This window comes from Harmonia axyridis, chromosome 5 (assembly GCF_914767665.1).
Source record: "Harmonia axyridis chromosome 5, icHarAxyr1.1, whole genome shotgun sequence".
NCBI lineage: Eukaryota > Metazoa > Arthropoda > Insecta > Coleoptera > Coccinellidae > Harmonia > Harmonia axyridis.
This window is the reverse complement of record NC_059505.1, coordinates 1,299,537-1,327,448: the sequence shown is the minus strand read 5'-3', so window position 1 is coordinate 1,327,448 and position 27,912 is coordinate 1,299,537. Positions and strand designations below refer to the sequence as shown.

General features: G+C 34.6%; 1 protein-coding gene across 2 annotated transcripts in view; it reads left to right on the top strand.

Annotated features, from left to right (window-relative positions):
• The window catches only part of LOC123679643 (dopamine receptor 1), a 189,779-nt gene that overhangs the window by 6,091 nt on the left and 155,776 nt on the right, over positions 1-27,912 (top strand). The window contains exons 1-2 of one of the 2 annotated variants that reach the window (XM_045617034.1): positions 10,482-10,757; positions 25,529-25,615. In XM_045617034.1, the coding sequence (XP_045472990.1) occupies positions 25,553-25,615 (63 nt within the window). In that variant the 5' untranslated portion in view covers positions 10,482-10,757; positions 25,529-25,552. Of the gene's footprint in view, positions 1-10,481; positions 10,758-25,528; positions 25,616-27,912 lie in introns of those variants that run through there. The other variant, XM_045617032.1, reaches the window with a different exon arrangement.

Here is a 27,912-nt window from a genome sequence, read left to right as displayed (position 1 = left end):
GAAAAAAAAATCCTAAAGGTTTTTTCTGGTAAACAATAAATCATTATTGTGAGTTTTTTTTAATTTTACAACAAACCAGCCAATTGTTTAGATCTGCAGTATCGAGAATAGGCATAGCTTTGATGGCAGCCAAACTTCGGAGCCAAGACGGCACTTGAAGAAGAAGAAGCTGTTCGAGGAGATCAAAAGTCGATGTTAAGTACTTGTTAAAATGCCTCGAGCACGTGTACGTGGAATTTATCGCCACCTAAGTGAATTGGAAAGAAGTAGAATTTTTGGTCTACGGGAGGCAGGGTTGAAATTTCGAGAAATCGCTAACCGTACGAACAGAAATCCAACTACTGTTATGAGATGTTGTCGAGCGTGGTTTGATAATGCCCAAAATCGAAGAAGAGTAGGCACCGGACGTCGAAGGGACACAAATGAAGTTCAAAATCGACATCTAAGACTTATGGCCATTAGAGACCGATTTGCATCAACTCGATCTTTGGCTGATGAGTGGTTAGGAGAACAAGGCCATCCTGTAACTGTCAGAACGGTTTCCCATCACCGGATCTTTTGGACTGCAGCATTATCGACTCCATCTTGTGTTGCCTGTGACAGTTGAGCATCACCGGCAACGATTACAGTGGTGCAGAGATCGTCAACATTGGAATGTGGAATGACATCAGGTTGTCTTTTCTGATGATTCTCGATTCTTCTTGGGTGCACATGATGGCAGAAGAAGGGTAAGACGACGTCGGGGAGAAATACGTGAACCTCAGTTTGATGTTGAGCGTCATGTACACAGGACAGGAGGCGTTATGGTATGGGGTGCTATTGCACATACAAGTAGTTCACCTTTAGTCTTTATTCGAGGTAACATGACAGCGCTGCGTTACCTTCAAGAAATAGTGGAACCATATGTTCTCCCTTACCTCAACCAGCTTGAGAATCCAATATTTCAGCAACATAATGCTCGACCTCATGTTGCCAGAGTAAGTTTGAACTTTTTCGAAGCGACCCATGCGAATCTTTTAGTATGGCCGCCCAGATCCCCCGATCTTTCGCCATTAGAGCATGTTTGGGACATTATCGTTAGGAGGCTTGGAAATTTACCCCAACCCTCATGGACTCTGGAGGCTCTGAGACATGAAGTACAGGTAGCTTGAGATAGTATCCCATCATTGCATTATATTACTTTAATTCATCCATATTTGTCAGAAATATACACTCGTTTCCGATGAAAAATTTTATAATATCTTATGATAATTTCACTGAGCTAATATCAACAAATTCTCAAATGAATAGTTTAGAATAACCTTGACATAACAAAATATTTATTAGGACTTTACCATAAAAATTCAAATCTGTTCATTAAAACAAGTACCTAGGCAATTAATACCGAGTATACTTTTATCCTCGATTTCTATTGATGATATGTACTTTGAAAGATATATTTTTGATTTTTTTTTAATTTTGAGAAAGACTCTATAAACTTGATAACAAGGAATTGAACACAACGAAACAGTTCAATAAAGTTTCAAGCATTTTTTAAAATTATTTCAGTGAAATGTTGGACAAGTTCCATTTGCCCGAGGAAACTGTATATTTGTGTCTGACCAGAATATCTGATAAGTAGACTACCTGTAGATTGTCATCATGATTCGATTCTGCAGATCGGATTATCTGTAACTACACAGAGACACCTTGATTGAATTGTCAACTGATTCTGATTCAGCGGTAACCATAGTTAGTATTAATTAATGCATAATAAGAAGAATTGTTTTGATACGTTCACCTGAATTAACCATAGTCGGGTATTGTGAAAATCCCGGAGCTTTGAAGGTTGTCTTCATCCAATTGAATATGTTAATAAAAAATAATATAATCCTGCGTTGTGAAGTTGAAATATTTATGTTATATACATATACACTCATCGGCAAAAAATTCGGCCACCTAAAATTTTGTTTGTTGTCTAATAACTTGTGTTCTTGTGTTGCCTGAACTTTAAAAGCCTTAAAATTTTAGTCTTTATGCAAAATACGATTTAATGTTGTTTCTGGAATGTCTAATTCCTAAGATACACAAAGAATAGACAAACCTGAGTTTTCTTCAACGCTACAGGCTACAGCATCAATATTCTCAGTTGTTCATGAGCGACGCACACGGTGTCGATTCTTCACATCACTAACTTGTCTCAACAACTGAAAATTTTCCACCAGCTTCACTATTACTGGCCGAGAAGGTTCTTCACAACCCAAAAGTGCTCAAGTTTTGCAAATTGTGACTTTTCACAAGTTTTGTAGTGAATTTTAACAATTTCAGTGCGTTGTTGGTGCGTGTATCGTTCCATATTTAGTAATGGTGTAGTTTATACTAGTCAAATATCAAAAAATGAATGCTGTCCAAAATGAAATCTATCATTGAAAAACCTTAATAAAAATATAAGGGGTTTCTATTTTCGAAAACTACTTCGATAAAAATCAGGTGGAGTTTATATGGAAGTTTTGATGTTAGTCCAACATCATTTCTTTCGTTATATACAACCCAAAAAATGCCATATTATTGTAGCCGATCACGAAATGTATTTATAGCTTCACAAAATTCACGGGTGAGGAACTTATTCGATCTAAAGCTAAAGAAAGATGTTATCTCTTAAACATTTCATGCTAACTTCCAAAACAACTTGGCACAATAAGCCATCGAACCTGAAAAGCTCGATTTGTTGAAGTTGATAACATCAAAAATTGGATGAAATCAAATTTATCAAGTTATGAGAATGATGGTGCCTATATGCGGGTTGTTCCTAAATTAGAGCTACAAAGGAAAATGAGTGATTCCTCAGATAATTTTAAGAAAAGTCTTATAAATAAGTACCCGCAAGCACAGATACTGCGCTTTTCTTGAAGTTTTACTTTTTTGTGATGATTACCTCAGATCATCGAATCTTTATTCAGTTTCGATATAGATTAGGCAAAAAAGTAGGTACCAAAACTTATTATTGATTCATTCATCACAGCTTACTAACGGGATCTTTATAAATTTGGATTTTTGTGAGGAATACTAATAGAATTGTTTAAATTTTTTTTCTGAAAATCCCGGTAGCACATAAGACAAAACTACAAGATATCAGAAAGTGCAGTACTGAACCAAAGTTTCTTTTCATATTCTTCTAAGTTATCAGTGGTCCATAAAAAAAAAGTTCTGGAAGAAAGAAGAGGGCACTGTACCAGAAAAAATATCACCCTATAGATTTGCATTCAAAATTAGCAAATCACATGATGAAACCTTTATATTGGAATATCTATGCCAAATTTGAGTTCAAAATCTTGTACAGGGAAGCTACTATGAGAGAAAAAAACTTAAAAAGAAATAAAACTTTAATACCCTGTATCTCGGAAACAAAGCGTTTGAGAGCCCATGTTTATGTTTTTTTTTCAAAATGACTCAAGGAATCTGTTATTTTCGTTACTACTTTCAATTTAGGAACATGCTCTTTTTAAAAATCATTTGAAATTTCAAAGAGAATGAATGCAAGTTTTGAAGAATATTGTGTAGAAATTTCAGTAGGTGATGCCTTGTCTGAAAAAGTCTATAAGCCTCAAAAAATTCTCAAATTCGCCTCCTTCCTGAGTTTAACTTCACGAAAACTGATCTTAGTTTCAATTAGGAAATCACCTCCTCAATTTTTGACACATTTTCACCAAACACCGGATATAAATCAAAATATACGTAGGCACATAAGTGGCATTTAGCTGGGGATGTAGAGGCCAACAAGCTAAACCGTTCGCCATAAAACCACCCCTATATATCACCTGACAAATCTGTTGTGATCAAACGACAAGCCTATCGGTAGAGATCATGATATAGTGTTACAGTTTTAGCCATTAATCGGAACAGGTTCAGACCGGACTTTAGGTGGATTGGTCAGCTTACACTTCGAACATTGATGCCGCGTTCAATTGCGAATGCAACAATGCTCAATGTACTGAAATCAGAATTTCAGTCGGGATATTATTATACGGAAATGAAATTATTCTTCGAACGAACCGTTTGAAATGTAAATGCGATGATATGTACGAAAGGAAGGTCAATAAGAATTGTAATGTATGACACCCTTTACTTACGCATCGATGTTTCCAAGTCCTCTTATATTTAATCTGATTCAAAGAAGATTGGACAAAGATTCTAGTTATCGCAAAAATTTTACGGAATATTGATATATTCTGTAATTTTCTACACCTATCTCCGATGATTTTCTGAATATTCATTGATTTTCTTATTGAATGTTCATGATTATTCTAGATCCGTAGTGAAGGGTGTTTTTTTAAAGCTATAGTAGTCCAATCTGGACGTCCAATTTTCGCTGACTTTTTCCAACATTTGTGGCCGTATATCGGCAATAACACGGCGAATGTTGTCTTTCAAATGGTCAAGGGTTTGTGGCTTATCCGCATAGGCCAATGACTTCGCATAGCCCCACAAAAAGTAGTCTAGCGGTGTTAAATCACAAGATCATGGAGACCAATTCCCACATCCAAAACGTGAAATTAGGTGGTCACCAAACGTGTCTTTCAATAAATCGATTGTGGCACGAGCTGTGTGACATGTTGCGCCGTCTTGTTGGAACCACAGCTCCTGGACATCATGGTTGTTCAATTCAGGAATGAAAAAGTGAGTAATCATGGCTCTATACCGATCACCATTGACTGTAACGTTCTGGCTATCATCGGTTTTGAAGAAGTACGGACCAATGATTCCACCAGCCCATAAAGCGCACCAAACAGTCAGCTTTTCTGGATGTAACGGTGTTTCGACATATACTTGAGGATTAGTTTCACTCCAAATGCGGCAGTTTTGTTTGTTGATGTAGCCATTCAACCGGAAGTGCGCTTCATCGCTAAACAAAATTCGCTTTTGAAAATCGGGAACAACGGCAATCTCATTTTGGGCCATATTGTACTATTTGCAAGCGTTGCTTAGGCGTGAGTCTATTCATGATGAATTGCCAAACCAAACTAAGAAAAATTCACTCGACAACTGTTAAATCGGTCGCCATTTTGAACAGTAATGCCAACTTAAAATTATATACCTCGAAAAAAAACATCCTATATTCAATTTGATTCAAATGAGATTGGATAAAGATCCTAGGTATCACAAAAATTTCACGAAATGTTGATGATGTATTCTGTACTTTTCTATACCTATTTCCAATGATTCTTTAAATATTCATTGAATGTTCATGATTATTCTAGATCCGTGATAATTCTGGATGTGTTTTCAAAATGTCGCTTCCAACGTGACAAAGTTGTATTGAACTCTTCCAGTAGTAGATGAATTTCACCACTAAACTGAAAGTAAGAGCAATAATTTGAATAGAAAAAAAAATAAGATTATCTGCTGAAAATAATTACCATAACCACAAGTTATTGAAATTATGATAAAAAACTTTATTTTTCTTGACACTTCAACAGCCTGTAGCACAAAATTTGATAGGTTCAGGACATAGATTTGTACAAAAATGTCTCCTTATAATCCCTAATGCACACTTTTGAGTATTATTATCTTTTTTTGCAACACCCTGTATAGACTTCGTTTGAGTACAAAGAGCATTCAAAAACAAATTATTAAATATCAACAGTATTCTCCAAGAATTTTCAACATCAACATCTTCGGACACAGATTTACCTTTTCTTATGATTGGAATTATTGGAATTAAGTTATAGATAGAATTTGAAATAAATTGCTTTCCTTGAATTAGCTTATACCCATAATAATTGTTCTGAGTACTCACCGATGGTTTTATTCCTTAATGTGAAAGAGCTATTCATCATTATAAACTTCAATTCAATCTTTTTCTAAAATATCGTTGTCTCTTATTTTCATCATCGTTGTTAGATATTGAGTGATTAGACATCATGAACCTATAACAGAGAACATATTATCATCAACACCAGTTGATAAAATGAAACAAAATATCAATGTGACTTGTATGAACAATGTGCATAAAATACCTCAAAACTATATGGAATAAAATTGATTGATTCACGTGAATCTCGTATTTTGCAAGTCAGTTTCATAGATTAATAACAATTCAATTCATCAACAGTCATCGATTGGTGGGCGGGGTTTTGGAATTATTTCAGTCTATGACCAGGAGTAACTAGAATAGAGAAAATTCAAAACCATGGAAAACAAACAAAACCATGTTTGAATTTCTCTGCTCTGCCATCGAATGATACAATATTATGAAATCGAAGTATAAAATCATGTTTTCAGTAACTGAATTGATAGATCGCAATATATTTCAATAAAATGTCAGGATTTGTTTGCCCAAGCCCTCTTGAAAAATATTAAGATATGAATCAGGGTTCTTTCAGCCCTCTTATATTTAATTTGATTCAAAGAAGATTGGACAAAGATGCAGCTACTGAAAGAATTTTCCGAAATAGCGATATGTTTCAACTAAGGTATTTAGCTACAATTCGATTATATTTTTATTTATCACATCAATTAAAATTTGTATTCAGAGCACCTTAAATGTCCATTCATTCTTCATTTCAAGAAGATTCTCTTATACCTACTTCTGGGCCTTTTATCAATCAATCATTTCTTCCTCAGGAAATTGGTCTTTTTGCGTGCATTCATTTCCCATTTCATGAAGGATTTTCTAACACTTTCAGGCCTTTAGCCATTACTTATTCCTCCCTCAGAGAGTTGGTTTTTTCGGTTGCAATAAAAACCCTGAGACACGATATTTCATCATGTTTGTAGTTAAGATGTATGGGCGATAAATCCTTATTTAGCCTGAAGCTGGAAAAAAGAAGAACTCACTCAGTGGGCAGTCTCCGGAAAAACCACAGCAGAATGAAAAAAGTCCATCGAAATTTATACTTTCATCAGTATCTATAACTAACTTTTTTAATTTCCGGGAAATAAATATTTCTATCCTATGTTTATCATTAAACAGAGTTATTTGTGTGAGGATTATGTCAGATACCATTTTTCTCCAATTCTGTTGCAGACCTATTCATTCTGACAGTTTCGCTCATATTTTATTGTTAAATTTCATTATTATATGTTGGTACTCGGAATTTTCCGGATTTACAGAAAACAGTTCTGCAATCTAATAATTTTCAATGCGAAAATCACTAAACTACCTACATAGGCGTACAACTTTGCGTCCGCGGTTTTTTTACGAAATTCGAGGCTTCATTGTAAAAAACTGATTATATATTCAAAGTATTGTCCACCGCTGCCCACTACTTCTTTTCATCTTTTGGGCAGCGTACGAATCGCGCGTTGAAAAAACTGGTCATCTTTTGAAGCGATCCAGAAATCGATCCAATTTTTTACTTCTTCATAAGATTATAAGTGCTGGCCAGCCAGGCCGTGTACTATTGATCGAAATAAGTGATAGTCTGAGGGAGCAACGCCTGGAGAATACGGCGGGTGGGGTAGGACTTCCTATTTCAACATTTCTAACTATGTCTTGACCACTTTCGTTACATAAGGTCGAGCATTACCATGCTGTAAAATCACTTTATCATGTCTCTAATTATATTTTGGCCGTTTGTCTTTCAATGCTCGTCTCAAATGCATTAATTATGTTCGATTACAATCGCCTGTGATTTTTTCAGTCGGTTTTCACAACTCATAATATACTACGCCGAGCTGGTCCCATTAAATACTGATCATGACCTTGGAATTGAATATTCAGTTTGGCTGTCGACGTGGAAGCATGGCCGGGATATATCCATGGTTTTCTGCGCTTCGGATTATCGTAATGAACCCATTTTTCATCTCCAGTCACAATGCGATGCAGAAATCCCTTCCGTCTTTGCTGTTCAACATTTCTCGGCTTCAACTCGTACGACACCCAATTTCCTTGTTTCTGAATCATTCCCATGACTTTCAGGCGTATTGAAATGGCTTGTTGCGTCACTGCCAATGATCCTGCCAGTTTTTGTTGCGTTTGACACGAGTCTTGATCAAGTAATGCTTGCAATTCTGCATCTTCGAAAACCGTCTCTCTTCCACCGTCATGCTGGTCTTCGACGTCAAAATTACCGTTTTTGGAGCGTTGAAACCACTCTCGGCACGTTCTTCATCAATAGCGGCCTCACCATAGGTATTTAAGAGCATTCGATGAGCCTCAGCCGCAGATTTCTTCATATTAAAGCAGAAAATTAAAATGATGAGAATTTGGCTCGTAAGCTGACATGTTTAATCGAGAATAACTTCATGATGCAGATGCCTTATATTCTACGATCTATTTATTTCGACTATCACTTACTGCTACCGTCATCTATTGTAAAACGTCGGAAGCAAAGTTGTACACCTAATATATTTATGGTGATATTCCTTTGAGTTCATTAAAAATTCAGTGAACAAGAGAAAAAAATGTATATTACTCTTACAGACGCTCATTTTAACACTCGATCATTCAAAACTCGCCCCTTCGTGGTTTCATGTCCTTTCAACTATTCAAGAGAAAAATGACAAGTATTCTTCAACGATGTTATTTCCAATAATGCTTCCAATTAATTTAATCAGTATCCTACTGGGCCCAAGCTCCAACAACACGAAAACTAAAAAGCATATACCCAATCGATAAATGTTTGTAATTCATGACCTATAACCAGTAGTAACTATATATTATAGATCGATATCCAGGGTGGAATAATGCAATATCCTGACTTCAGAGAATTCATCCTGGCATTCGACATGACATAAAGAAGGATGTCAGGCTTAGATAAACGTTTCGTTATTTACAACCTCAATCAAAACGAACAATGAAATTTAAACATCCAACATCAGATTTATGGAAGGCATTTCGTTATTACATCTTCTTTTGTTAATTGGTTCGGTTCAATCCCGCCCCCATGCAGTTAAATTAGTTATGATTGTGGAGTTTGCATTAATTATTCTGTTGTAATATATGAAAAATATTATCATAATAGAATACTAGAATAGCGTGGATGGTTATGCTGTGTAGCGTAGAAATGTGTGGTTTTATTCTGGGAATTGTTTGGTTTTTATTAATTTAAATATTAGCGGAAGTAGGAAAGGTATGTCTATTAAATCAGCGGTATGCTTCCTCGTCATTCGTTACAAAAAAATTAGCTTTCATTCTGCTGTTATTTTAGGTCTTTTATAGCTATTACATCAAGAGTAGTATGAATAGTATATTTTCCGAGGTTGGCTAGTTATGACTTGTATAGACAATCATGGGAAATGTTTTTATATTTTCCGTGTTTTAATAAAAAGTTTTTTCGGCAACCGTCTGGAAAGTAGCATTTTCCAGCCTAGTTCAGGAAGAATCACATCGATGTAATCATTATCTACAAGATGTTCCTAAATTGGAGGTACCAACAAAAATTTTGAGACAAAAAAGACCTATGAACATGAGGCAAGTAAACGCTTTGTTTTTGAGGTACAGGGCGTTGAAAATCAATTTTTTTGCAATAGCAACTTCCATTAACAAAATATTTAACTTAAATTTGGCATAGAAGTTCCATTTTTAAGTTTTCATCAAGTGAAACGCCAATTTTGAATGCAAATCTGTGGGGTGATATTTTTTCTGGAACAATGCACTGTTCTTTCCTCCAGAACTTTTTTTTGTCGTAATAGTTCAGGAAAATCTGAATTGTTTTCAAGATCCAGTTAGTGAACTGTGATGAATACATTCATTATAAGTTTTAGTACTTAGTTACCCAATCTGTAGCGACGCCCATGTTTATAAAACTTTTTTTTCGTAAAATTATATAAAGAATATCTCATGTTTCTTTGTACCTCCAATTTAGGAATAACCTCTATATGAAAATTTTGATAGGTATGATTTTGATATTAAATGCAGTTGATCACAACTATTACAATGAAACTTAGAGTAATAAACATAGATAGGGAAAGCACTTGTCATTATCAGTAAGCAAATTTTGTCGTCAAAATGAACTATCAAATTTGACATAAGGTGCGCGGAAATAAAGATATATCAGTGATACGATATTTTACTCAATTCGTGAGTTCCATATTAACTCAAAATATATTGAGATGAATACCTAAATATATCAGAAATTCAGAAAACAAATTTAAAGCGTGCCAAACAACGTGAAACAACCGATGACACTAGGAGAAGAAAATATGCCAAACCTTGGATTTGAGCAGGTAGATACAAAAATAATTGATATTCTGCTTGTTATAAATTCGACAATTAGGAAAAATATCGAATTTAAAATATTTAAATTAGCATTTTTAATCGGGAATCACTCAAATAAATATATATCATTCAATATAATGTACATTCATAACGATATAGTAAAATTGTGGATTTGAAAATATATCACAATCCGACAACGTAATCTAACCATGTTGGGACATGTAAAAATTGCGTATACTCCCTCTATCTATGTTTATTTATTACTCTATGCAATGAAATAACGACCGAATCCTATTTGACATGAAATGTTGACATTTTAAAATTTGATGATTTGTGTCGATGAAAATATTTTGCTAGTGTTTATTGAAGACTAATTCATTCGATCCATAGTGACTGAAATATTCACCTAGCAAGTTGTGGTCGATATTATGGAAGCTAAGATCCTTGTATCGTTCCATTTTTAGTAATGGCATAGTTTTCACTGGAAAAATATCAAAAAGTGACAGCTTCAATAGTGAAAAACCTCTCAATGGAAAATTCTTCACTTTTAAAATATATTCACTCAATGATGAAAATATGGAACTGTGGAAGGAAGAAACTGCGTTAATAAGAGAAGGTAAAAATAAAGTTTTTCCCTTGATTTGATTGGCTTCCTTTTTAGAAACACTTAACATAATAATTGAAAATACTCACGAAAGAACTAAAATTCATTTTTTCAAGATAACTGAAGTTATCGTAAAATTTAAATTGTAAATCGACTGATACAGCACGCCAACTAGATTAATCAAGGTAGATGTTTATGTGGTCCATGTGAGTTTGGGTTGAGTTACTCTGGGATATTATTCGATTGAATGTGTTAATTTCTGTGAATTATACATGTACACTCAGATGAGATTCGAGATAGAAACCTTAATAGTGTTTCACATATGAATAATTTATTCCTCTTAATTTGATACGAGGCAGTTAGGAGGCGACGCATTTGCAATTTTGCCACCCAGAGATAATGGCTGATAACTACAAGAGTCGATAAACTGTCAGCATAATATTTTACAGAAATAATTATGATGATATTCACTGTATTTTGTCATTGATGAGATAGTAGGAAAGAAACTGCTAATGTTAGTATTTAGTCGTTTTATTTTCATCACAATGTCAATCCTTGAATTTTGCGCTGGTAATGGTCCCAAATGATAAAGTTCAACTCGCTTCCAATATTATATAGAAAATTCAAGTAGAATGTCAAAAAAAAATCGTTCAGGCGCTTCTGAAAGCTTATTCATTCCTGCGGCAATTATGTCCTTAGAACCCAATATACAGTTATGCAGCTGCTTTATTTTCAGATAATTTCATAAAGGATTTTTTGGTAAATATATAGTTATCGCACTCCACACTGGTGGGAAAAACCTGTTAAGTTGAGCTCACCTATTTTGGCCTCGTAAACGAAAAATCCCATACAACTCAGCTATGGCCGGCCTTCTCTTATGATTTAACATCGCTGGATTATTTTGATAGTGTCATGTTAAAGCTATAACATATATGGAGCCAAGCGAATAGACTGCAGCCTTAAAACTCAAACTTTGTGGTTAACGAAAAACCCCCACTATTTTGTCAAAAGTTGATTAAATACTTAAATCAACGTAAATTTAAAATCAACAAAAAATTCATTTTTGGCAACCGGATCCTTCGCCTTTTTGCATCAGAATGTTATATCCTATATAAATAAATACTTGTACTCAATTTTGTTATGTGGTTCGATATCCATTTGATAGAAAAGTTTTGAATGCATTCAAATCGACATTCAGAAATGGAATAATGATTTCAATGTTCCCATGAGGATTTTCCAAAAATTACAAAATTCCATTTTTCTCGTTGGTTGTGAATTAATCAAGTGACAGAAAGCAATGATTGATGGAAAAATACATCTAGAACGGAGTTTTGTTCATAAAACCTCTCTAATCAACAGAAAACTCATCATAATACTCAATTTTTTCAACGAGAATTTTCGGCAACCAGATCCTTCGCCATTTTGCTTCAAATATTATATCCAACATAAATAAATACTTCATTTTATAATGTGTTTCGATATTCATTTGATGAACGAGTGATGAAAGAATTACAATCGACATTCAGAAATGGAATATTGATTCGAAGGCCTGAATGCGATTTGAAATTTTTTTAGGGGAATAGTCAGAAATATTATATTGGGTGATATTTTCAAGGAAAAATGTTTCATATAAAAGATTGATGGTTTTGGGGAGGAAGTCCACTTATGCCAGAACCTCTTCCATTTAATTTAATTTCTGGTATTCCAAATGGGAAACTTTGTAATTGAATGGAAGAGGTTCTTGCATAAGTTGACTTCCCTCTCAAAACTGTAAGATGTTACCTTTTCGAAATTTTTGACTGATTCAACTCAAGAAAAATCTCCCGATATAAAAGTTCTGACTAGGTATTCCCCTCAAAAAATTTCAACGAATCATATTAATGCATATGATACAAATTACTTAGCAATGAACTCAAAAAAAAGATTTTATTTATCCTAATTAAAATCAGTAATTTATTTGAACAATTAACATTGTGTGAATTTTCTTCGGGAAATATAGTCCTTCATTTACCCCTCGTGCTTGCCAAATTATCGAATATTCTCGAATATTTGGCAAGCAAGGATATAACTACAGAATATTCTTCAATCTAATCAGCTTCGGGCTTCTAACCTGTCGCCACCGTTTTCCCGGAAATTTTTCCAATACACGAAAACCTCCAAAACTTACGTAGATGCTGGTATCGCGAGCCAGATTCCCACAATCAAAGATGACACGAGTCGAAATTTTAAACTTTATTAATCAGGTTACACCGTCATGGAAACATCGTGTATAATTTTGGCACATCTCGCATCTCTGTCCGAATTATTGATTGTCAGCATCTGTCTTTGATCGGACCCAGTCGACTGTTCAATCAAATCAGAGCATCTGACCTTCCAAGCATGTGTGCACAGTTAGGCACACACGACCATCTGATTATGTATCATACTTGGGGGATGCGGCTCTGCATGTCAACAACGTCATTGATTAGGTTTGGTTATACTGAATGAGCCGAAATTGAGGGACAATGTCTTGTACCCACAAGTAGCGCGAGAAAATTAACCAGCTATGAATGATATCTCACAGTTTCCTTCGAGTCAAGGATCCGTTTCATTGCCTTAGTACACATAACGGGTGTTTTTTTTCGAGGTATATAACTTTAAGTTGGCATTACTGTTCAAGATGGCGACCGATTTAACAGTTGTCAAGTGATTTATTCTCAGTTTGGTTTGGCAATTCATCATAAATAGACTCACGCCTGAACAACGCCTGAGCAAATAGTGCAATTTCATTTCGAAAATAATGGTTCTGTGCGGAATACGTATCGCGCACTACGTTCATTTTATTTTGTTTAACGATGAAGCGCACTTCTGGTTGAATGGCTACATCAACAAACAGAACTGCTGCATTTGGAGTGAAGCTAATCCTCAAGTGTATGTCGAAACAACGTTACATCCAGAAAAACTGACTGTTTGGTGCTCTTTATGGGCTGGTGGAATCATTGGTCCGTACTTCTTCAAAAACGATGATGGCCAGAACGTTACAGTCAATGGTGATTGGAATAGAGCCATGATTACTAACTTTTTCATTCCTGAATTGAACAACCATAATGTCCAGGAGCTGTGGTTCCAACAAGACGGCGCAACATGTCACACAGCTCGTGTTACAATCGATATATTGAAAGACTCGTTTGGTGACCGCCTAATTTCACGTTTTGGACCTGTGAATTGGCCTCCAAGATCTTGTGATTTAACACCGCTAGACTACTTTCTGTGAGGCTATGTAAAGTCATTGGTTTATGCGGATAAGCCACAAACCCTTGACCATTTGGAAGACAACATTCGCCGTGTTATTGCCGATATACGGCCACAAATGTTGGAAAAAGTAATCGAAAATTGGACGTCCAGATTGGACTACATCCGAGCCAGCCGTGGCGATCATATGCCAGAAATCATATTTGAAATATAATGCCACAAGATTATCTTGCGGATAAATAAAATTCATGTCAATCGAATAATCCATCGTTGTTTTATTGCAATTTAAAGTTCTATAGTTCTAAAAAAAACACCCTTTATATATATTCAATATAATATACATTCATAACGATATAGTAAAATTGTGGATTTGAAAATATGTAACAATCCTTCAACGTAATCTAACCATGTTGAGGCCATGTAAAAAATTCGTATACTATACTCGTATACTACTCTATCTCATCTATCTCTATCTTATCATACACATATGAACATCAAGAGGATATAGGGTTTGTTTGCCTCGCTCTGAGTATCATATACGAAAAAAAATGCAGTAGAAAATTCATATCTCCCTAGTAGAATTTATTAAATTCCTTATTAAACACAAGGCTGCAACAGATGGAATTTCATTATACTCAATTACTCTGAAATGCCACTATGTATCAATATTTATTTTGGTTACTTCCCAAATTTACTTCATATTCATGCAAATTCGGATTTTATTTGTGATGGGAATGTATTTGTGCGTATCCAAGAAAAGGATAGGGTAGTAATCCACCATATACCAGTAAAACCACTTTAGTGTCGATAAAATTGTATGGATATCAGGTAATCGCTACTTGAAAAGGGGACGTGATGGTGAATTTTATGTGTTTTCAGTCCTCAAACACTCAGTATTCATTGTGCATCAGCACTCCAATGGATTTCTATCTACAATTCGTTCAGTTTCGATACAAAACTAGGCTATGACTAGGGGGAAACGTAATTTCGTATGTTTCTTCAGTTGACACCCAAACTGCGTTTATCTCTTCAATTTGCATTTTAGCTTTCTCAGCGGTTTTATCGGGAAATCTTCATTTAAGTTTAAACAGGGAGTGAAACCAACGAAGATGATCTTGATAGAAATGAGCTTTACAGAATTGGATATTATGACAGAATAGTTATTTATAATACAAGTGCAGAAGGCATTGATATTCTTCCACGAGTTCAAAATTCAAAAACGAGCCACGAAGTGGCGAGTTTTTGAATGAACGAGTGGTAGAATGAGCCTTCTGTACAAGTATTATACATTATTTTCTCTAATTCATTGCATTTTCATTGAAATTAATGAAATATTTCCATAAATATAATTTAGTGCTTTTTGCATTGAAAAATGTTGGTTGGCAGAACTGATTTCTTTAAGGCAAATTGATGAATTGACAGATAAGGCCGTGGCGGAAAGTTCGGAGTGCCAACATAGAATAATAAAATATAACCATGAAAACTGTGCGTTTCTGATATATTCTCGCACGATTTTGTTCTACAAGATGTGGAAGAATGAACGGAATAACCACAGAATTAGAGAAATATATATTTTCAGTTTATTATTGCAGGTATTTGGGGTAGAAATAGCTATTCCCAAATCCCAAAATTCAGGTTTTTTTCTCGTTGGTTGTGAATTGACCAAAATGACGAAAGAGTGTTGTCGATTAATGAAAAATACACTGAAACTGAGTTATTCTCCGCAAAACCTATCTAATTAATGTTTGATTCAATACTTAAATATCTCAGAATTTCTGGTATCTGGTTCCTTCGCCATTTCGCATCAGAAATTTTATACCTTACAATTATAAATACTAGCTATCAATTTTGTTATGTGGTTTGATATCCATTTGATAGGAAAGTTTCGAATGCATTCAAATCGATATTCAGAAATGGAATATTGATCTCAGTGTTTCTATGAAGATTTTCCAAAAATCACTAAATTCCAGTTTTCTCGTTGGTTGTGAATGGATCAAGTGATGGCAAGCAATGACATCGATTGATGGAAAAATACATTGGGATCGAGTTTCGTTAGTAAAACCTCTCTAATCAACAGAAAATTCAATATAATACATAATTTTCCAGGGCAACCGGATCCTCCGCCATTTTGCATCAGAAATTTTATATCTTACAAAAATTAATACTTGCACTAAATGTTGTTATGTGGTTTGATATCTACTTGAAAGTTTTGCATGGATTTCAATCGACATTCAGGAATGGAATATTGATCTCAATGTTTCCATGAGGATTTTCCGAAAAGCACAAAATTTCAGTTTTCTCGTTGGTTGTAAATTAATCAAGTGATTGAAAGCAATGGTATCGATTCATGGAAAAATACATTGAGACCGAGTTTTTTTCGTTAAACCTCTCTAAGCAACCAAAAATTCAATATAATACATAATTTGTCCAGGGTGAATTTTCGGCAACCAGATCTTCCGCCATTTTGCATCAGAAATTGTAAATCTTTCAAAAATAAATACCTGCACCTAATTTTCTTACGTGGTTTGATATCCACTTGATAGGAGAATTTTGCATGGATTTCAATCGACATTCATTAATTGAATATTGATCTCAGTGTTTCTATGAGGATTTTCCAAAAATCACAAAATTCCAATTTTCTCGTTGGTTGTAAATTAATCAAGTGATGGTAAGCAATGGTATCGATTCATGGAAAAATACAGACAGACCGAGTTTTGATCGTAAAACTTTTCTAATCAACAAAAAATTCAATAGAATACATCATTTTTCGGGAAGAATGTTTGGGAACCAGATCCTTCGCCATTTTGCATCAAGAATTATATCCAACAAAAATAAATACTTGTGCTTCAATATTCATTTGATGAAGGAGTTTCAACTGAATCTACATTCAAGAATGTAATAATATTGATGCAAACTCCTGAATGCGTATTGAAATGCCTTTCTGTGAATGCGTTTCGCAATTATAGAAGGAAATCTGCTAATCCTTTTGAAGGCTAATTTCTTCCAGAGGTACATTTTAAAATTAATTCAAATGTTCAGTATTAGTGTTATGGTCTACTCAAATAATTGAAATTAAAAGTTGAATATCAATTGTAAGTCAATGGTTCAATCGTTTGATAAATTATCCTGATCTCTCTAAATCTCTGTTACGTGTCCTGTAACAGACGGATCAATTATACCAACAAATCGCTACAAATTGAATGAACACATTCGACAAAATCGTTCTAGGAATAATTGATGGATCCCTAAATATTCTCCTGTAATTTGTGTCGGACAGTTCTAATGCCTGGGAGTCTCGTAAATATACACTGGAAAATCCACCATTAGCAACGTTAATTGTGATGGATGCTCTTTTTTTTGTCCCACCGTGTTGAAAACAGATAGCCTCATCATTAATAGGAGCGATGAACTGTGGTGTATTTGTGTTGACTTTTTACCAATCGTCAAGGGGTATTTGTGACAAAGTTTGATGTTTATTCATTTCGATTTCTTTTTTCCAACTTTTTAGGGCTTTTATTGTATATCTCAGGAACTCAGAGTTTGTACGTTATATGCCTCAAATTTGGTTTATAATATCCAATAAAAAACCTTGAGAGTTGGTCAATGAAAAAATTGCTTCTGAAATTTTCAGTTTACGTTTTGGATTAAGTAGAATCCAAAAATGGATTGGAATAATTCGTCCATCTAATATTGTGAGCTTTTCTCAAGAATTATGAGAGATAAATGCTTGAAATTTGGTACAAACAGCGGGTGTTACACCACATTCTGAAGGCAAATATTTGACGAATCATATTTTGAAAAGTTTATGTCGCCAAAATTGACTTCAAATTGACCTTAGAAATAAAATAGTCCGTAACTGTGCTTTTCTTCATTTCATATACACATCTCAGTGGCCACGTTATTAGATCGTTTAGTCAGGTTTGAGCAAATGCTTCACGCTAGTATCAAAACCGAGATAACAAATTTTCCAGAGCAATCGAGTAATTGTGTTTTATATTGATTAAATTTCGGGGACACATTTTCAAATCTACCAATAATTTGAAATTTAAATCGGCTAGAAAGAAAATATCAAAACAACATATATGCTATACAGATTGATTCACGCCTATTAGACGTTTATGTAAAACTAATCATAATTTTGAGCTAAAAATTTGCATGTTGGGGTTTGAAACAATGATCTTTCTCCTTAAAATTTTTTCAGATCTCTACAACTTTCGGCTATATCAGAAACAGACTACTACTTCCTTATTTGAAATGGCACACCCAGTATATCATTGCATCATTAGATAGCTTTTTTGATGACAATTTCGGCAATATGTCATATCTTGGGTAAAAACTCAACGATTCATGAGATTTTTATGAAAAAAATGAAGGTGATGAGGAATTGTGATTGTTTCGTAGCTTGTGTGGCACGTAGCGCCGTCTTGATGAAACTAAACGTCAATAACTTTCAATTCCGGCCATAAAAATCATAAATCATTATGCAATTTTGACGAGACAAGCTTAGTTGTATTTGAGAGAATGAATTTTCGTTATCCTGTTTTTTCAAGAAAAAGTAACATATCATCATATATTCCGATAAATTTCCTAGTCTTCTTAATTGAGGAGTGTACTTAGAATATGCTGAAATATTGAAGCTAGCTGATATAATATAAAAACAGATTCAATTTTCGACAATTCTTCTGATACAAAAACCACAATGAACAAAAAGGACATTTTTTAGAAACTTTTCAATTATCCTAGAGACACAATATGTGAAACATTGTAGGCAGAAGCTGCGAATATTTTCACCGATACAAAGAATATATCGTTTCAGGAAATACAACGGATATTGAACTGTGATGAAATCGAGGTTTTTCTAATTTCCTTTTCATAGGTTGACCAACAATGTTTTTTTAAATCGAAAGCTATACATCGAATGGACAATTGAAAATGCTCAGTCCTGAATATTGAACAAAGCCAAATTCGAAATAGGAGGAATAAAGAATATGACTGACATTGATGTAAAATTCAGAAGCTATGATTAAATAACATTGGACAGGGTTTTCCAATAGGAATGATATAATTTGAAATGGTTCCACTGACAATACTATGTTTTTTTTTTGACATTTCTAACTTCATTTGTGTTCAGTAGATTGAGCCAGTTAATCATCATTTCTGTTTTTTGCACCTAATTATGAAATGCAAGCATCAGCATCTGGATTTTTTTTTCTGGATAACTGTGAATAATATTGTGGAGTGAGTTAGTGGAAGTATTGCTATGGAAAAAATTCGCGAGAATTAAATTTGGCAGGAGACTGACGGCAATGAAATAGCAGTTTCAAACTGTTTTCGTAACCCTGAAATGTTATTACAAGGGATGAAGAAGTCGATCTTCATAATATTTTGCATCAGAACTTTCTAATGTGTTTATATTTTCTTTTTTAAAATCGTCCAATTTGAAAGTATACCGCGGAAAATATTGATTTTACTCACCTTTATATAAGGGCAGGAATAAATTTATTATAGCAAAAAAGTTAAGAAATCAATGTGAGAATTTTAATATACATGGTGTTACACCATCGATGCGAAGCTCTAATACGGTTAAGCACTTTCAGTTTTTTTCCTTCGTATCATTATTTTCATCAGAGCTATATTTTCAATTTTTTTTTAATGAATTCGGTCCTTACTAGGCAGAAATTCATTATAAATAAAATAAATCAAAGTATACTTTCAACTAAACTATTTAACTGTAGCAAAAATTGTTTTGCCACACGTGGCTACATTTTGACATCAGTCAATACGAAGTGCATTTGTTGGGATTAAGTTGATCTGAAAATTTCCAACATATGTTAATTAGGTATAGCATGATGGATGAACTGATATAAAAATGGGAGAATATGGAGAAAAGGATGATTGATTAGGGAACACAGATTTAACTTTCAATATTTTATGTCAATCGCTTCTTTTGACAGCTATGATTAAGTGAGCTCTTAGAGAAGAATGTCTATATCGATCGAATCTTTTTGAATCTTTCGCTGCTGGGTAGTTTGGCAGAATTCGACTCCGTTAAAAATATCCACAGAGATTAATATTTGCTATGTTGTCACATTTTGAAATTAAGAATTGAAGCACAGGATTTTTTATTTGGAATGATTGGTAAGAGTATTCAGGGTTTGTTAACTTGGCGGCGACGTTCGAAGTTTTGAACGCCCACAGATAAATATCATTTATTTTTTTCAAATGAAAATGTAAAAGTTGAATGGATTACTCTTGTACGAAAAGAAATAAACAGCGAAAATAAATGATTAAAGATGAATTCCTTATTATTATCGATGAAATGGAAATCAAGAGAAAGAACTTTCAGTAATGCATTTATTGGTTTGAGAATACTATTTCTGTCACCAAATGAAATTGAAAAGTGAGCTTGACAGACCAATTGAAGAGTCCCCGGTCTACCATAGTAAAATCACAGTTTTTTTGGCTAAATTCGATTTGATTATTCAACATAGTTGCTTTCGATGGCAATACAGCGATTATAGCGATCTTCCAACTTTTCGATATCATTTTTGTGGTACGATTTGTCTTTCGCTTCAAAATGGGCCTCAGTTTTGACGGTTACTTCTTCATTGGCGCCAAATTTCTTTCCAGGGAGTATTCTTCTGTGGTCTGAGAACAGGAAAAAGTCGCTGGGGGCCAGATCTGGCGAATACGGTGGATGCAGATGCAATTCGAAGCCCAATTCATTTTGCCATTGTTTTCATTGATTTGTCACACGGCGCATTGTCTTGATGAAACAGCACCTTTTTTTCTTGAAATGAGGCAGTTTTTTAGCGATCTCATTTTTTAAACGATCCAATAACGCTATATAATAATCGCTGTTGATGGTCTGGCCCTTTAGGAGGTAATCAATGAGTATTGTTCCTTGCGCATCCTAGAATACTAATGCCATAACCTTGCCAGTTGACTGTTGTGTTTTTCCTCGCTTTGGATTCGGTTCATCGTGTGCAGTCATTCAGCTGACTGTTGATTGGACTCCGGAGTGACATGATGGAGCCATGTTTCATCTTTTGTCAGATTTCGACAAAAATTCAGGTTTATTGCACTTAAACAGCTTTCTCATGCACAAATATTCGTGAATGATCTGTTGTACACGTTCAGATGATATGTTCACAATGTCTGCTATCTCGATCAACTTCACTTCACGATCATTCAAAATTACTTTGTGATTTTTTTGATCTTTTCGTCGGTGACAGCCTCTTTTGGGCGTCCACTGCGTTCGCCGTCTTCGGTGCTCATTTAGTCACGTTTAAATTTAGAATACCAATCAATGATGGTTGATTTTTCTGGTGTAGACCCCGGAAACTCTTCATCAAGCCAAGATTTTGCTTCAACTGTATTTTTGCCCGTCGTAAAGCAATATTTTATCAGTACACTATTTTTTTCCATATTCTTCAAATAACAAAAGTAGCTACACTCACAACGCAATATCTCAAAAACTAATGGTCGGACTTCTGTCAAATTTTGAATGTATCGTTTGAAGGTTGGTACTAACTCAAAATCATATGTAACTAATACTAGCACCGCCATCTGTGCATCAGACCGGGCACTTTTCAATGGGCCTAATATGCTGGTTTTTCTATCAGAGTAGATTAAATGGTTTATTCCATGCTTGAAAAAAACTTCTGTGTGCAGTCTCATTTATCCTGATGACATATAGGCGTAGATTGAAAGTAGTTTGAAAATAATCGAAAATATGAATACCCAAAAAGGAATACAAGTAAAAATACTAATTTGGAATGCTCTTCACGAAATAATTGAAAATATTTCTAGATCAACAATTCTTCCATACAGTAAATATGAGAATGTCACTCGAGTATCTTTATTTCTCTTGCTTCAGCAGCAGCATGTAAGCGTGAATATTCTTTCCATATACGGAATGAGTTTATGCCATAACTCCTGGAATAAAAATCCTCGGATAAATAAGTTTTGTTCTTCGAACTCACCCTCCTCTCTCTAAGAATTTTCATTTGGTTTATTGGGAAACCTCGATGATGCTCGCGCTTGCCTGAGTTCGCTTTATCCTGAAGGATATTACCGCATTATCATGGGGATATCCTTGAATGTTTTTATTTCTATATCTGCCGTCTTCCTCTCATATTTTATTCATTTCTCTGCATGGAATGAACGGCAGAAAATGCTCCGTGGAAAGAGGAATTTGAATATGGCACCAGGTAAATTAATGAGACTAATAACGTCTATTTTCTTAGAGTCCTGGAATCAACATTTTCATATCTTTGCGTGTTTGTGTTCTGCATACGCTCGTTAAGTTGGCTCATATGTAAACATTTCTGAAGGTTTAGGTTTCAAGGCCTTTCAATTACTCCCAATAATTTGGTAAGAAGAAATTTGATTTGAATTCAAACTCGATAGTTCAGTTCTGAAGTTTTTGGAATATTTCTGAGCATAAGAGTTCAGAGAGTATATTGAAACGATAGCATTTCCGCAGAGAAAGCATTGGGGTTCCTCAGGGATCCGTGTTAGGACCAATTTTCTTTATCATTCACTTCAATGATTTTAATATTGTGGATTGTGACCGCCCGTCAATGGTCATACGCTCAAAATGCAGGTATGATTCAATTGGGAAGATAGAACTAACCTTGAATAAACTGGATAAATAGTTTGTCCCGAATTCACTTAATCTAAATTGAGAGATTATATCGGATAATAGATTGAGTTGGTTTGCGCATGTTGTCCATGTCTGTACTAAATTGACGAAGAGTCTATATCTTTTGAGGAAACAGAGGAAATGTGATACTTGAATGTGGTCTTCAGGGTTTATGGAATTATAGAATATTACCATAATATGCTACTCTTCAGCATTGTGAGGAGCTCAGTTTCGACAATCTAAGAAAGTTGTACCATATGGGATTCTTCAGCGATGTCAAGTAATCGAAATATTGGTTTCGCTGTGAACTGTTAACAATGTTATCCATTTCATCTCTAAACAAAGTTTATTTGTATCTCTGTTCTGTCCAAATATTTAAATTTCACCATATGGGTTCAACAGAAAGAATAATATACACTGTGTCCGTAAAGTATGGAACAAATTCATTTTTAGCTAAAGAGACCATTCTAAAACACACGAGCGAGAAAAGGACTTTCTCCAATTGTTACACTCTAAACTTTTCCTAGAACTGCACAAATTTCAATAATTCAAGTATTGGACTTGATTCAAATCAAAATAGCCTTCGTTGACAGTATGTGCTAATTTATTGCGTTTCCATAGAAACGACTCAAAAGCCCAATTTCATTGGTCTACCAAGCGAGGTGTGGGCAAATTGCCGTGAGAGATAATATTTTTCACAGTATGAGTAATACATAGTTTTGAAATTGAGTAAACTATGAAGAATACGCTACTTTTCATAGCAGTTGTAGGAAAATATATTTCATTCAATATAATATACATTCATAACGATATAGTAAAATTGTGGATTTGACAATATATCACAATCCGACAACGTAATCTTACCATTTTGGGGACATGTAAAAATTACTTATACTACCTCTATCTATGTTTATTACTCTGGATCATTAAAGGAATAAATAGAGTTGCAATAGTATTTGCCCCAAACCAATTAAGTAAACCAAAGTTTACTTAATATAATATATACATACAGGAGAGGAAGTCTCATGTCAAACGTAATACCTCCCCTATAAGAGTTAGCATGTCAGGAATCAACAGAATTCTGGAGAATATTAAATGGGAGCAAATATCATCCAGAGGCTTCTGGCAAACATATTGAATGCCTTTCTCCAGAACACGTCGATATTGGAATTTTATTTCGATATATACAGAATTTATGTGTCGACCTCTTTTTATGGCAAGAGAAAGGTAAAGCTCGTTGCTCCCGGAAATTATCCACCTTTACGGTCACAAAAGAAGCAGTGAAGGTTAGTTTTTTTCTATCTCAATGAGAAACGAAATCGACTCTGAATCCGTTTCTGTGGAACCCGCTGGGATATTGAGTCAATAAAGAGATCCGTGAAACGTGTTGTGTTTTTATTTTCAACTAACTTCCAGAAGGGTATTAAGCTTCGTTTTCTTTTCAAATATTTCTCATTTAGTGAGTTAGACGAGTTAGCATTCACATTTTTCACACAATCAAATTATCATGTTAGATTAAAATAAAACTTTCAAGAATAATCTATTGAAACAATCGTATTGAATCATAATTTTCAAGGTAGTTTTATTGTTCATTAATTCACCTACACCAACAATCTTCCCTAACAATTTCAAGCTTTTGCATTATTCATCGAGGAAACTATACACTGTGTCCGTGAAGTAAGGAACAAATTCATTTTTAGGTAAACAGACCATTTTTAGAAATAATCCTGAAACACGTCGATTTTTTATTTAAATTGACCGTATTTTAACATAATAATCTAATAAACAGGGTGAATTACTTTCGAATAATGACGTCACCGTCATTTTTTTAAATGGAACACCCCCATTTTGTCTCAATTTTCCGATTACTCTAACTGAGTTGATTCCAAAAATGTATCACATGTTGACTCCACACTCGCGAGAAAAGTTGGACTTTCCCCACTTCTTGCACAATATACTATCATATTATCTAAGTGATTCTCAACTAAATATGCAAATTTGAATATTTGAAATCCGATATTTATCCTAATTGTCGAATTTTTAATCAGCAGAATATTTATTATTTTGGTTTGGCAACTTTTGCTCTCCTAGTGTCATCGGTTGTTTCACGTCGTTTGGCGCGATTGAAGTTTGTTTTCTGAATTTCTGATATATTTAAGTATTCATTTCAATATATTTTGAGTTAATATGAAACGTTGATTCACTATGAGACATAAGAAGTGCGTTCTTTGTGGAGAAACTCGATAATTGAGTGAAATATCGTTTCACTGATATGTTTTCATTTCGGCGCGCTTCATGTCAAATTTGATAGTTTATGTTGGTGACAAAATTTGCTTACTGAAAATGACATATGCTCCCTCTATCTATGTTTATTACTCTAAGAGTGTATTCATAAATAGCAAATGTTCGTTAACTACCAGTTGAAAATTTGTAGACACTGAATTTATGTTAGGTACTTGTGGAGATAACGTTGGTTCATATAAATTATTTATTACCGAAATATATCAAATATTATCAAATACCTTGTAAACAAATATTTTATTCTCTATTGATAAACTTTTTTGATGCATAATTTGACTATTAATGAATATATCAAATATAAATCTGCTGTGATAGTTGTGAATAAAAAACCTCCAAATAAGTGCTTTATTGATAAAAAAATATGGATTTCTCTCAGTGTGGCTACGTTAATCTTAGTATAACAATGAATTCATTATATACGTTAGTCTTTCATTTTTATCACGAACAGATAAAACAATCGCCGTAGACAAACAAATCAGACATGTACGTCTAGATGATGCGTTGCCCAATTAAGAGCTCTCGAAATATTGATTTTCCACCCAAATAAACCTCATAGAAGTTACCGTTCGAGTTGATACAAAAATTTAATCTGTTTGATTTTCAGGATGAGGAGAATTGACCTATCGTGATGGACTACATAGAGATCGTCGAGAACAAAACCAGCTTAGAAATAATGGACCCAGATTATATGGTGAGTGGCTCAGACACAAAATGACAATCGATAGAAAATGGGAAAACCGTACGATCAGCGATCCTCCTCCGCAAAAGTAACAAAACAATAGAACAATATATACGTTATTGCCTTTTCCGGTTTTTTCTTGTCGTATATCCGTTGCTCCATTCCATTGAGGGATGATGAGATATTGAGGGTCCGATCGCTTGGAGGCAATGCAAGTTGAGGAATTGAGATCGATTATTCCTATTATTGGCTATCGGGTTCTGTTCCGGATTTTTCGCTTAATCGTTACATTTCTGTGAATTGCGGTGGAAAACTACTATTTTATCATTTTCTGACTTAAACTGAATGCGTTTTTGGAGCGTATCGTGTATTGGAATTTTGGGGAATTCCTCGCAGATTCTGAATCGTGGTTGGGATCAATTTTGCTCTGTTAAAAATTTTAGTTGATAGATAGTAGAATGTTCGTTGGTTTTTCTTGAGGAACACAAGTGAAGGGTGTTTTTTTTCAGAGCTATAGAACTTTAAATTGCAATAAAACAACGATGGATTATTCGATTGACATGAATTTTATTTATCCGCAAGATAATCTTGTGGCATTACATTTCAAATATGATTTCTGGCATATGGCAGCCACGGCTGGCTCGGATGTAGTCCAATCTGGACGTCCAATTTTCGATGACTTCTTCCAACATTTGTTGCCGTATATCGGCAATAACACGGCGAATGTTGTCTTTCAAATGGTCAAGGGTTTGTGGCTTATCCGCATAGAACAATGACCCACAGAAAGTAGTCTAGCGGTGTTAAATCACAAGATCTTGGGGGCCAATTCACAGGTCCAAAACGTGAAATTAGGCGTGTCTTTCAATAAATCGATTGTGGCACGAGCTGTGTGACATTTTGCGCCGTCTTGTTGGAACCACAGTTCCTGGACATCATGGTTGTTCAATTCAGGAATGAAAAAGTTACTAATCATGGCTCTATACCGATCACCATTGACTGTAACGTTCTGGCCATCATCGTTTTTGAAGAAGTACGGACCAATGATTCCACCAGCCCATAAAGCGCACCAAACAGTCAGTTTTTCTGGATGTAACGGTGTTTCGACATACACTTGAGGATTAGCTTCACTCCATAAATGCGGCAGTTTTGTTTGTTGACGTAGCCATTCAACCAGAAGTGCGCTTTATCGCTAAACAAAATAAAATGGACGTAGTGCGCGATACGTTTTCCGCACAGAACCATTATTTTCGAAATAAAATTGCACTATTTGCAAGCGTTGTTCAGGCGTGAGTCTATCCATGATGAATTGCCAAACCAATCTGAGAATAAATCACTTGACAGCTGTTAAATCGGTCGCCATCTTGAACAGTAATGCCAACTTAAAGTTATATACCTCGAAAAAAACCCCTGTTAGTTTTGTCGTATCCTCTGGTGATTTCGAGAAATAAATTCAAACAATTCTCAGTGTATCAAAGTTATTATAAAGTTCCAGTTGCAAGCTGTTATGTCATACTCATTTAGAGAAACTGTTGCGAAGATAAATATGAATTCGAAAGTCTGGTAAACTTATCACAAAAAAATAGGACTACAAGAAACACCCTGTATCTCGAAAACAAAGTACTTGTGGGCCCATATGATGCTGCAAAATTCACAATTACCTTCTTCTCAGGTTAGGTGAACTAACTAAATATTTAGAGAGTTAAAACTTCCAACTAGAAGTTCATCACTTTCTCCAAAATAAATTTTCATCAGGTAAAGACCGAATCAAACAAATGAAATCAAGTTTAACGGATCTATCTAGGCAGAGCATCGCGTAACGCCATCAAAATGTTAATTTCCCTTCGAAGATGAGGCGTACGATCTCGGATAGTTGATTTTGCAAGCAACTTATCTTCATTGATGTGGTAAGGAAAGGATCGAAGTTGTTCCGAAGTTGGTCACGAGATAGCGTAGTTGAGACAGACAGTAGGGGACTGTTACATATGGAGTTAAAGTTCATTACACCCCTTGGTGATAACTTTTCCTATAGGCGATGCCTCTTGTTGCCGGCAGTAAAGGAAACTCAGCGTTAAATTTTCTCCAGGACCCCGTTCTGAATAATAAACTGTAACAGTTTACAACGGGCGATTAAGGTCGGACGGGATTGTATTTGAAATTGCCGTTTTTTTTTCGGAGGCAAATGAGGATAAGGTTGAAGGAAAAAGTACTCCTAACGTGAAGTGAACTGATCGAAAGAATAGTATATAATTTCAGCAGGAGGAGTGTCACTTTTCATGGCGAGGTTGTGTTTATCCAATTAAATATTTATT